This window comes from Psittacula echo (assembly GCF_963264785.1).
Source record: "Psittacula echo genome assembly, chromosome: 10".
NCBI lineage: Eukaryota > Metazoa > Chordata > Aves > Psittaciformes > Psittacidae > Psittacula > Psittacula echo.
In genome coordinates this window covers 7,957,013-7,969,272 of record NC_137741.1, presented here as the reverse complement: position 1 = coordinate 7,969,272, position 12,260 = coordinate 7,957,013, and the positions used below count along the sequence as shown (strand labels likewise).

Here is a 12,260-nt window from a genome sequence, read left to right as displayed (position 1 = left end):
GTAAGAGCAAGTGTTGACATGGTCAGATTGACTGGAAGAAAGATTGGTTTTGGCAATTTAAAGGTTCATCAGATTGTGGAAAATGAGGAAAAAATGTGTCAAGCCTGAGAGGAATTATCTCAGTTAAGGAGGATCATAGATTAGCCCTGGTTCACTGAAAACAACACAGTAAAAATAAACACTTTCCTTAAAATGCCCACACCAAACAAGCTGCTGAAGAGGATGAAGCAAAGCAAGCAGAAAAGCCAAGAAAGTTGCTGGAGTTTGAGGCGGCACAATATTTTTAGGTTTGCTTTCCTGCTCAGTATGATTTTCTTTCTTGCAGTGTGACAGTTGTCAAAGTGAAATGCATAGACTACTGGGTGTCTGCAGAACCCTTCATAGCGAGCTGTGGAGGGAAGAGTTTTGAGAGCCATGCACTAGGGGACTAACAGAGGAGGTGATTCATGGGAGGGTGTTTCATAAGAAGCAGGCAGGCTAAGGGATGAAAGAGTTGGCAGACTGCTCTGTTAATGCGTGTGAGCTAACCCATAAAGGAGGGGTCAGAAGGAAAGAGAGAAGTGGAATCAAACAGTGATGGTACCACAGAAAAAGAGCTCTTCGTGATTTTTCACGTATTATTTGTGGGGGAGTACTTAAAACACTTGAATTACTTACTTAAAACAATTTTGAAAGCACTAGAGAATCTAAGAAGCAGAAAAGGAATGGAGAGTGCAAACTCGACCAGCATCGTAAGTTAGAAGCCAGTATCATAAATTAGAAGTCATTTATGTATTGTCATTGCATAGGCATGGGCTTGAGCCTTCACACTGGTCAGAAGTTTCAAGAGGTATGGGACTGATGCACAGATGACAAGGCCATCAGTTGCTATTAAATACAATTGTCCACATGCACATTTGGGCTCAGGAAATCTTTAAGCTGTCGATTACCAGAAGCTGTGAGGCTACAGCAAGGAAAGGATCACTCTACACATGCTCTCTTCTTCTATAAGCATCTGTTACTGGTCATGTTGCGAGATAAGGTGCTAGGCTGGATGGATCTTTGGTGTGGCTATGTCAGGCTTTATTGAGGTAAGGTCATGAACTTGGCCTTTTGGCTCATATTTCTAGGGACTGTGTTCTACAAATTTTGGAAATCATAAGCATTAATTTCTTTTTGTAGGAAGAGCAGCCTGTTTTCTGTCTTTGAAAGAACCCTTTTATTTTTAAAAATAGCCTGGGTTTTGTGATTTTTACAGGCAAATGGGGAGTTTTCATTAGCCATAAGCATATACTTAAAACTGTAAAAATTGTAAAGAAATTGTATTTTTCCAAAAGTAAAAACTTGAGAAACACCTGTTTCAAACATCTAACCTTGAAGATCTTTGCTGTTGTACTGATAGGTTTTATCATTAACTTGCTGAAGTTGAAAGTACTAACTGTCTAAACTAACACCTAGATGAAACATGGGAATAGAAGTTAATAGTGTGGCATTTATGTATCTAATGGCTATTGGAAATGCACATCACTGGACATGCCTCAGACAAGACCAGAGACACAAAATATTTCCATTATTACTTCATTAAAAACTGAAATCTGTTTTGGAGAAGTCAGAGACTCTATAGTACAGCTCATATCACAGCATTGTGTTTAAAATGTTACAATGTTGACTTGCTGTTACAAAAATTCAGTGTTACAGGAAATCAGAAACAATATGGAATAGTTTACACTAACTCTGCATTAAAACGTTCCATCTGTTCTTGCTTTAGGTTCTTAGAGAATTGCTTTTTCATCTCAGTAATGCTTTTCACTTCCTATTAGTAAGGCTTTTAAAGGTAGGCACTGAGTTAGTATAAAACCCACAGCTTTTGAGTTTAAACGCCTATTAAAACGAAAGCTGTCTGGAACTACAATAAAAATTTATTTTGGCTACAAAAGACAACTTTGAAACCTAACCCATCTGTATTTTTCCTCCTCCAAACAGTGCAACATCCTGTATAATAGAATATTTATCTTAAACAGAGACCACATATCTTTATGAAAACAATTGTTTCAACTCAATTATGGGGGGTAATCAGCTCCTATTAAAGTTTTCTATATTCCAGGATGCTATTATAAATTGGTTACAGGAGAAGTAATGACTAGAGTAATTCCATAGAATAATCTGAAATCTGATGTTGCCATTGACTTTGAATGGAACCTGTGTACATTATAATCTAAAACTGCCATAAAAAAATCATGTATAGGCACATAGTAATTGCAGAAGAACTGTACCTGTGCAAATTAGGCATACGACCACAGCCACATTTTACTGGCACTTTAAGCTTGTGACTTCCAAACTTGATTACAGGATAATTCCACCAGAATAATTTATTTGAAATAATTGAGCTGGTCTCTGCAATCCCTGGGCCTACCAGGAAGATGCCCACATCTATCTAATATGGCTGCTTGGTCTGTGAATTTATCAACTCAAATCAAAACCAAACTGACACACTGTGAAGAGCAGTACCCCTGGGATACATAAAGCCTCCCACTGCCTCGAGTGGGAGTCAAAACATACCAAAGTCAGACTGAATCCTTGGGGTTTAGCTCCCTCCATACAATAGGTTGTCAAATTTTGAATTGAAAAGGGGCTGGATTTAGCACTCTCTAAATATAACCAGCCCTGAAACTCTCACTGAGATTCCTTTCTGTCTGCCTTCAGACGATGAGATAAGGCCCCTTCTCCTGTGACTTCAGTCTGGAGTACCTCTGTCATCCCTGCCCCAACCCTGATAACAGCCAGCTTTGTGCATATTTGAGAGCAAGACATGATCTGAGTTTTGAGGGATTTGTTACTCTTTCTGTAGATTATAGCCTTCATCTGAAGACCAAACCTCCTCTGTAACATCTGCATCATAGACTCACAGTAAGACATTTTGGCATCCAGGATACAACTGACTCCCTTCATCTTCCAGACAGCTTGTTTCCAATATTTTGGGAACAGACACCTTGGACAATATCCTTTTCTCTGTGCACTCCTTCCTTTTTAGACTTCCTCCTCATCCTCAATATACTTGAATGCAGCATCAAAGTTGAAGTACATTTGTCCCAATTTTCCCCCTTCCTCTCAGTTTTTTCCGAGTACGCCAAGATACACAAATTACAGATGCTAAAGCAGCATTTATGCATGCTGTGATATACACGGGATGTTCTGCCTACTTGCATGTGATTCGCATCCTCATAAGCCCACAGGAAATCCCAGCAATATTTTTCCAGGCATATCTCCTGTGCTGAGGGGCCGAGCACAGCAGGGACTGGAGGAAAGGAGCCATTTCTGGTTTGGAAGTGCTGTGACACGTAAGTTTAGCTGGGAAGGACAGACCACTGTTATTTAGATGTAGCTCTTTTACTCAGTGACAGTGAGAAATGTAGCACAATGACTTACTACTGTCTCCCTAAGTATTTACTCACATTTTACAGTAACATATCTATAAATCCTCTTACCTCAGTGGATCCAGTAAAAGCAATTTTATCAATGCCAACATGAGATGCTATGGCTGCACCAGCAATTGGACCAAATCCTGGCAAAATATTGACAACTCCTGGTGGAAAGCCAGCCTGTCAAAATAGGAATGAATGAAGGGAAGCATGATTTCTGAAAACTAACAGAACATGTTAAACCAGGCATGTGCTGGTAGCTCCTTCCCCACAAGGAGAGACAGAGACATTATTCCCGTCAATTTATTCTTACCTCCTTGATGAGGGCTCCCATATAGAGAGCACTGAGTGGTGTTTGTTCTGCTGGTTTAATAACTACTGTATTGCCACAGCACAGAGCTGGAGCAATCTTCCATGCAAACATCAGCAGGGGGAAGTTCCACTGTAGGAAAAAATAAAAGTTGATAGATGGAAAAACATTGCAGCAGTATTTTGTTTTCAAGATGTCAAGCTGCTACCTCACTCATTTCTCAGGCTGATCCTCAACAGCAATCTTTCCCAGCACAAAGCAAGGATTTTTCTTTTTTAATTACTGCCATTAAAAAGTGACAATAGTCACCTTTTTGTGCTTTCTATCCTGTTCAATAAAATACGGCCCCCAACTGCAGTCTTCATAAAGGAATCCTGTTACCTGTTAATGGTTTTGGTCACAATTTTTTATTTCATTTACTGTTTTGCAATTGGCACTTTTGATTCCCCCATCACAAATACTTCTTGCTTCTGACACATTTGGAATTCTGATACATTCTGTTTGTTCATGCTGAAGCATTTTTGGATGTAGATTTTCTATTCCTGAATACATCCCTAGATAAAAAATTTATACTCAAAATTATATAACCCTTAATTGATGGGATTACAGTAAAAACCCCAAATGTTAACACTCGGGCAAAGCATTTCATTTTCTTCAAAACATCTTTCTGAGCAATTTATATGGAAGACTTTAAAAGAACAGCAAAAAACAAGTTGCAAAACTGATATATCTTTGCTGATATAAATTTTTGTCTCATCGTTAATTTCAACTTCATGTTACTGCAGCAGATGATGTACTGAGTTATATCCTTCTGATGCACAAACAAGTTATGGATAAGAGTAACAAGCCTTTCTGTATCAAGGCCTGTTCCGAACAGGTCAAGTGGATAGCCCCCCTGGTTTTGGTGGAAATGCCAGAGTAATAAAATAACTGCTTTGCACAATCATTCTTATAAATGCATACAATAATCTCCTTTGGAAAGAAAAATAGAAAGTATTAGTCACAAAGAGTCAGCCACTGGCCAGAACATGTTATTGCCTGATGCATATCAGCTGCCATGCTCATGGACATCTCTCTAGCCCCTGGCTAGCTTGGAAAAATACACAACTGTCTTTCCTTCACCAAACACCCAATTTTTTACTCCCTCAGTTGTTTATAAACTCTGGAGACAAAGTGATGTTTTAATTCCATCTTCAGTATATAAACCTGGGAGGGGAGCTATAGGGCCAACAGTGTGCTAACAGCCTGGGCTTCTAATGGTATTGCCAGGAAAGCTCTGACGGGTTTTATAGGGTGGTATATAGCCTTGTTTATGCTAAAAGCTGCCAAAGAGCATATGTTTTGATGGAAGCTAGGATGTGAAAGAGGATGAGGAGTTTAGTGTGAGGCTTGCTGTTTAAAATTTTATTTTTGTAATAACATATTTGCTAGTGTAACGACTAAGTGCACGCAGCAGCCCGGGGCTGTACTCTGTGACTGGTAGCTGTGGAGACAGTATGTAGCAGATTAGCACCAGCATTGGAATAGATGTGTATGACAGCCACATTGGAGTTTTGGAGGACAAACTTGGGGTAAGAATGACCAAGTATGGTAGATGGCTGAGTACCCTGAACAAAGGGGTTTGCAAATCTAAACTAAAGAAATCCTGCTTTTGGCATGATCTTCAGCCTGTGGCCAAGTTTCTTCAACAGATCTGTTAGCTCAATGAGACAAGCCTAAGAGATGGCAAGCAAATTTGGGGTTAGATCTTTGGCTTGTCATTTTGCAAATGCTTATCCATGTGCTTGGCTGAAGAATGGATAGAGCTGTGGAATCCTTCAGTCGTAAGGACCACTTGTGAGTGCATAAGTGCAGGATGGGTGTAGCCACAGACTTTCTGAGTCGTTTGCATGTTTCTCTGAGCGCCAAACACAATAGCCACCCTCTAACAAAGACATGAAATAACAAATATAAATAGGGAAAAAGGGCTTAATGTTGTTAAAGTAATCTTTTCTGGCTGCTCCTCCATTAATGGAATTGCTGCATGTTGCTGTTTAGTGGCTTTGTGGTTAACATGAACAAAACAAAAAAACACCAACAAAAATTTCAGAGAATGTCCTGATTAGTTCCCCAGTGCTTTAGGAAGGAAAAAAAGCTTCCACACAGTATTTTAATAGCTATATGTGAGCCTCCCATTGAAACTTCTGCCAAAGCTGGTTAACTGGTTCTTCTGAAAAAGTTAGCCTCTCAGTGCAGTTCCCATGCACTGTTCAGCAAGAGTATATTAAGAATGTGTACTGGGGTGTAGGGGGAGTATTAGATTTGATGAAATGCTGTGTTTTTCTCTCAGAACAAATAAAACAAACATTTCATGTCTTTTATTAGCTATGCAATGTTAATTGTAATGATCTGTCTCCTGGAGTTTCCTTTTCTCCTCCACTCTTGTAAAAGAAATAGCAGGAAAGAATGGAATTAAAATGCATCACATTCTCCCAGGAATTGAGGAGCCTGTTAAATCACAGTAAAAACTAAATAAATAGAAAGACTACCACAGCAAAGCATCAATTTTCCATAAGTTGTGTGAACATCCATAACCACTGACAGCATATTAACACTGTGTTTTGCTTTGCTTGTTTTAATCATGAGAATTCTATGACTTGAGAACTTAACTCCTAATAACAGACCCTAAACCCTATTAGCATGTTCAAATAAGCATTTGCAGGGAGGCTGTTAAAGATATGTCAACAATATGAGCTCAGCTTTTTTCGTAATGGAAAACACACATAGCTGAGGACCATGTTTTATGTGTCTTTAAAGAGAGCTGGTTCAAATGAAAATAAATAGAAAGCGCTAGTAGAGATACTCACAGGGATGATCTGTCCACACACTCCAATGGGTTCGTGTCTTGTAAATGTAAAATAATCTCCATCTGAAACAGATGAGCATGGTTACTCTCAAGTGCAGTTTGACTTGGCAGAACAAAAAAAAAAATTAGAGGGGGAAAAAGCTCCAAGGATCAGCCTTTGATGGCAGTAAAAGAAATAAAGAAGTCATGGAAATGTTTTTTCATGAGCCAGCATGGGAAACCTAGGCTCAAGGAGCAACCTAAGTGTTCTTTCAGTAGAACAAGGGAAGCAGGCATCCCATCAGAAAGTAGGTAACCTGCTTTGTACTTTTCGGAAAGAGGACAAGCTGTACTGCACAGAAAAGGGCAGTAGCAATGAAGCCACATACTGGCCTCTGCTGATTTCAGGGTGATAGAAGAGAAGGAAGTGTCACAAAGGCAATTTCCTGAAAGGCATGACTGCAACAAAGCAGTATACAAGTAGAGGTGGGATAATAAAGTAACGTACATCTTACTCATCTTGTATTGCAGAAACAGGCATTTTGAAGTAATTGAATGATACACTACAATCTGTAGGTGTGGAATGAAAATAGGAAGCCTGTGACTAATGTGTAATTGAGCATAATTTACTGCAGGAGACAACACTAAGGAGAATACAGGGGTTGTCATACAGCCACGTTCTTACAGCTGACTTGTGTCAGAAATGGCCTCAAGCTAAACAGGCAGTCAGTTTAAGGTGACAGGGAAAAGTTGGATGCAGCTAGAAAACAAGACAACAGGAAATAAGAAAAGTTTTCGCAAACCATTTGGCCAAGGTAGAGGTGAATAAATAAATGAAGGGACCAAGTGAATGGAAACTTGGAAATTATGGGCTTTTCTCAATAAACTTTTGGCAAATACAAGAATATGGACTAAGAATGAGCCTGACAACAAAGATGCAGGAAAAGCAGACTGCATGTTCACAAACAGCAGGTGTGGGTGGTATGAGACTAGAGGGAATTACTCACTCAATGAACTCTCTCATCTGGTCATTATTCTTAAGACCCTTGATGAATGAAAATGGCAAAAAAAACCTCCAGGGGTGAGAGGTATCATTAGCTAAAGTGAGGACTATGCTAGATCTGCAGTCCTGAACTAAAGCATTGTTGAGCTTGGGGCAGCCTGAGTCAGGTCACGAAATAAACAGATCTTCAACTTGAATTTGATTAGAGATAACTTATTTTCATGTTTGCTTATTTATGTACATCTAGTTTACAGGATTTGCTCAATAAAAATCTGAGCTAGAGTAGCTGATACATCAGCTTGGGGCCAGATACAGAAATACTGTGAGAAATAGTCTTGCAACCAAGACGATGGATAGAACAGAGGGAATAAAGGAGGGAGAGAGAGAGAAGAGAGATTCATGTCAGCTAAAGGAGGAGGAAAACAGTTATAAGTCGGTTTGTTCTGCATTGACAAAATGTCATGGTACTGTTTTGATATCTCTAGATACTTAAAAACTTCCCAGTGGAGATGAGAATATTTGTTTCACAAATTGAGATGATCAGTTTGATTTTCTAGGTTATCCTTCACAGCTGCTAACAGTGGTTCAGAGACCATAGGAAGACTCATCAGACCAGACAGAAGTAAAGTAGAAGTCAAAGTACAGAAAAGTATATACAGGCAGAACTGTCTAAGTGCTCAAGAAGAGGCACATAGGGAAGTCAGCTAAAAATACCAAATTGTACTCAGTAGTACTGTGAGAGGAGGATTCTCAGCCAGAAGGATGGTGACAACATAACAGTAACACAGTTACGTTAGCACTGTCTGACTTTAGTTTGTCACTGCATAATCATTGCCACATGTCTGCATGCTTCATGACATAAAGTTATAGATAGCCTGAACCTGCTTGCCAAGTCAGACAAGCGGTGGTTAATTCTACCAAGTGTAGGCAGAACGTTCTTTCTACAGAGCAACGCTTCCCATGCAGAGTTGCTTGTCCTGCTTTCTTCCACTAGACTCTAGACAGCTGCCCTTTTTTGACACCTACTTCCAAAGTTCACCATCCACAGACTTATTGTTAAGATGGGATTTTGGCAGTTACTTTCTAATAATATCTTTGTGAACATATGTGACTTGGAAGTTATTCAGAAGACTCAGATGCCCCTGGGCAGGCCAAAGATGTATCTAAGAGCCTCCTTGTCCATAATATAAAATAAGCTGTTACCATGGCAAAATAACTCAAGGTTGATGAAGTGAATCACTCTTTCTGAATAGTTATCATAGAAAGCACCCTTATGCACAGAAATTAAATAGGAGACTTTCAAAACATTCTAGAATTTTAAGATTACTTTATACAAGTTATGCTAATGACACTTATTCTAAGATGCTATTGATGATGATTGTTGCTCTTACCCTTCTACTAGCTGGCAGACAGAACATTGCCTGAGAGGGATCTGAGAGTCTGATCCCACACTCAATCTAAAAATGTGTCTTAAGGGTGTTTTTTGATTTTAATATTCTCAGCTGATGTAAACTGGCATTTTCAATCCTCGCTGATATTGACAGAGCCAGATCAATTTGCAGCTGCTTAGCACCTGGCCCAAAGATTTTTATTTTTTAATCAGAAAGAAAGCCCCATTTATCCAGGGATCTCACTCTGGGACAGCAATACCTTCCACAGATGTGTTTGCTCAGATTTCCATCAGGAGTCTCTGTCACAGATATTTTATTTGCATAACAATCATAATACAGCCACATGCCTCATGTACTGGAACACAGCAAAAAAGTGGGTAGGGAAGCCGCACCGGTTCTTTAAGCTGACTCATATCATAGCTTGATTTAAAGATACATATTTGCTTGCATTCAGTTTATTAGTTTTAACAGTTTCTAGTCTGGCCTCATTCTGTTTTAATTTAAATCATCAAGGCTTTATGCATGGGAGCAAGCAAAGGGCAGTCTGAAGGCTTCAGTGGCTTTGGGACCAAAAGGAATGTGACTGTAGAACACACTGTTCTTCTTCTACTTGTCTATCACTTGCCTGTTTTTATTTTAGAGGAAAAGAAAGCCTCAACAAAAACAGATGAAAGATTGGAAGGTTTCAGATTTAGTAGCACACTGGACAGAAAGAGGTGATTCAATCAGGGTTTTAGTTTGGTTTTGTTGTCTTGTTTGGTTTCCTTTGATGAGCTGATGGTAAATGAATGTAAAGAGCACCATTGTTTAACACCTGCCTTGCTTTAAAATAGCTTTATGAGAATGACAAATTTATGGTGTGAAACTAGAAGCATACAGAGAAGCATTACACCAGGAGAAAGAACTGATACCTTGAAAATCTGTGACTGGACTAGGATTCTACACTACTGATAGCTGTGTTTGTTAGCACTGAAGCTTGAATTTGGGAAGACATGCTGAAAATGTGTCTTCCTCTCCCCTTGTGTAGCCTACTTCACTAAAAAACTGAGTTTCACCTGATGCACTACTTGAAGACAAGAATAAGCAGAGAATATTTATTCTCCTTAACCTGGAAATGCATTTTGGCGACTGACCTAAATTCTGTGTACCTGCAGGGCTAATGAGTGAGGAGAAGGCATTTGCTGACCAGGGAGAAAGAGATTAGGGAACAGGAAACTTGCTGAATATATTAATTTATGGGGTGCTCTGCGTTTCTGAAAGTTTAAACGTGAAATGCAAGCAGCAAAACCAGGATTTCTGTATCTCAGCCTAAATGACTGTGTAAATCTTCAAGAGTCCTTACAGGAGAGTCTACACCTGAAAAATTGTCATTTCTTTGGTGAAAATCTCCTAGTGATGATAAACATCATCATGACACACTATAGTTTTAATAACTGAGACACCATGATGAGTAATGCTGCAGTAAGAGTTACGTGATCTGTTTTCTTCCTGAAAATTCTGGGGCCACATTTTTAATTTACCTGATTTCCTAACTTTGACAGTTCTGTGCTTTGCTCACAGAGGCAAAGCTAGTGGACTGCAGATACCCTAGCTAGTGGGCTGTTACATGATGAAATTGTATGGAAATAGATGGGCAACAGCAAAATTTGTTTACTTGCTGGTCTCCCTCAGTAAAGTGTAATAAACATGCATGTGCAGTGAACAGTATGCACCACAAAGGCAGAAAGAATCCATAGAATAAATGTTAATTTTCCTTACCATTTTCCCAAAGATTTATTTTATGCAGGTAAAAGACGAGTACATTTATCCTAATGACTGCACCTGCATAAAATCATTCTTTGATGTGCCATTTTGCATAATTACAGCACTTGGTACATCTAGTCCAGACTGCAAATGAATATGTTCACAACAGAAATGCAGCCTATATTTGTTAAACAGCTGGGAGGGAGGGGCAGGACAAAGAGACTTGTTAAATAAAAGTAATTGTAAGGATTTTTTCTTTTCTTATCTCTTTAAAAAAAAAAATAAGAGCAGAATAACAAATTTCCTAGCACTTATGAACATTTGTCTCAAGCATACAACATAAAATATTATCCCAATGAATAACTGGAAGAAGCAAATAACACAAAATATATCTGATAAGTACGCAGAGTTCCCTATAGTAATGTTAAAAACTCAAACTATAAACGAATTTGTATCCAGTGTTAGTCCCAAGTAAAATTATTTGTATAGGCAGTAAGAATACATATATAAACAAGATATATATATATATAAAAGCATACCATTCTTCAACATACAGCTAATGTTATTTTCATGTGTTCCAAGGTATCTGTCAGGTTATACTGCATCCATTTTTATAAGTGTAACAATATTTAAATGTAGGTATTGACATAGTTTCTTCTCAGATGGACACATGCAAAAGGGATGTGCATGTTGGGCACAATAGCAGGTCATTGAGTCCAGCCTTTGCTGACTTTTAAATATCTGATTCAGCAACAAACTACACACTGTAAGACCAAAACAAGGTTCCCTTCCACCTTTCAAGAAGCTGTAATTATTAAGTCATTTGGCCATGAGAACATTTAGGTGCATACCTGTGCTTTAATTTCCCTTACCTACAGGAATGGTCATTCCATGGATTTTGTCTGCCCAACCAGCATAATACCTCAGGGTTTTTATGACTCCCTGAAGATCTACATAGAAAGCTTGCAAGAAAGGCTTGCCACTGTTCAGTGATTCCATAGTCTAGAGGACAAGAAAAAGTTAGGAGATATAAGCACAGTAGTATTTTTAGACTATTGTATTTAAGTATTCACCATCTTAACAGTTCTTCAACCATAACAAAGATTTTCATGAAGACCAACCAGTTATATTTTGGCATAGTCTTAACTCAAAAGGTTCAGAACAATGATCTGATCCCTTTTGTTGCTTCTTTTTGCAAACATGAAAAGAAAACAACCCAAACCCATTTTCCTTAAAAAAGTAAATCTGGTTCCTTCTGGAGTACTTTGGAATGACTATGATTTTAAGAACATGTGCATGTGTGTGTGTTTATGTGTGTGTGTCTGTCTTGTGGGTTTGTGTGTGTATCCATATACATGTACGTGTGCTTGTGTGTATTTTGGACCTAACAGCCACTGTGTTTGGTCCAGATATATAATTGCTAAATTGCTTTAATCAGGAGCCAAGATAAAGATGCCTGTCAAACTCAGTTCTGTTAAGTTAATGATAACAGCTGAGAAGGGGCTCCTTGTAACCCTATATTAATGATCTGAACCATAAAGAGAAGAATGGACATATCCCTCTTTATATAATTGATGTGAATATAAAATTT

The 12,260-nt window shown here is 38.6% G+C and overlaps 1 protein-coding gene across 2 annotated transcripts in view; it reads right to left on the bottom strand.

Annotated features, from left to right (window-relative positions):
* The window catches only part of ALDH1A2 (aldehyde dehydrogenase 1 family member A2), a gene marked incomplete at both ends in the record, with an annotated part of 52,504 nt that overhangs the window by 15,092 nt on the left and 25,152 nt on the right, over positions 1 to 12,260 (bottom strand). Inside the window, 4 exons of one of the 2 annotated variants that reach the window (XM_080625974.1) lie at positions 3,465 to 3,578; positions 3,712 to 3,840; positions 6,555 to 6,616; positions 11,542 to 11,671. In XM_080625974.1, the coding sequence (XP_080482100.1) occupies positions 3,465 to 3,578; positions 3,712 to 3,840; positions 6,555 to 6,616; positions 11,542 to 11,671 (435 nt within the window). The remainder of the gene's footprint in view (positions 1 to 3,464; positions 3,579 to 3,711; positions 3,841 to 6,554; positions 6,617 to 11,541; positions 11,672 to 12,260) is intronic. The other variant, XM_080625975.1, reaches the window with a different exon arrangement.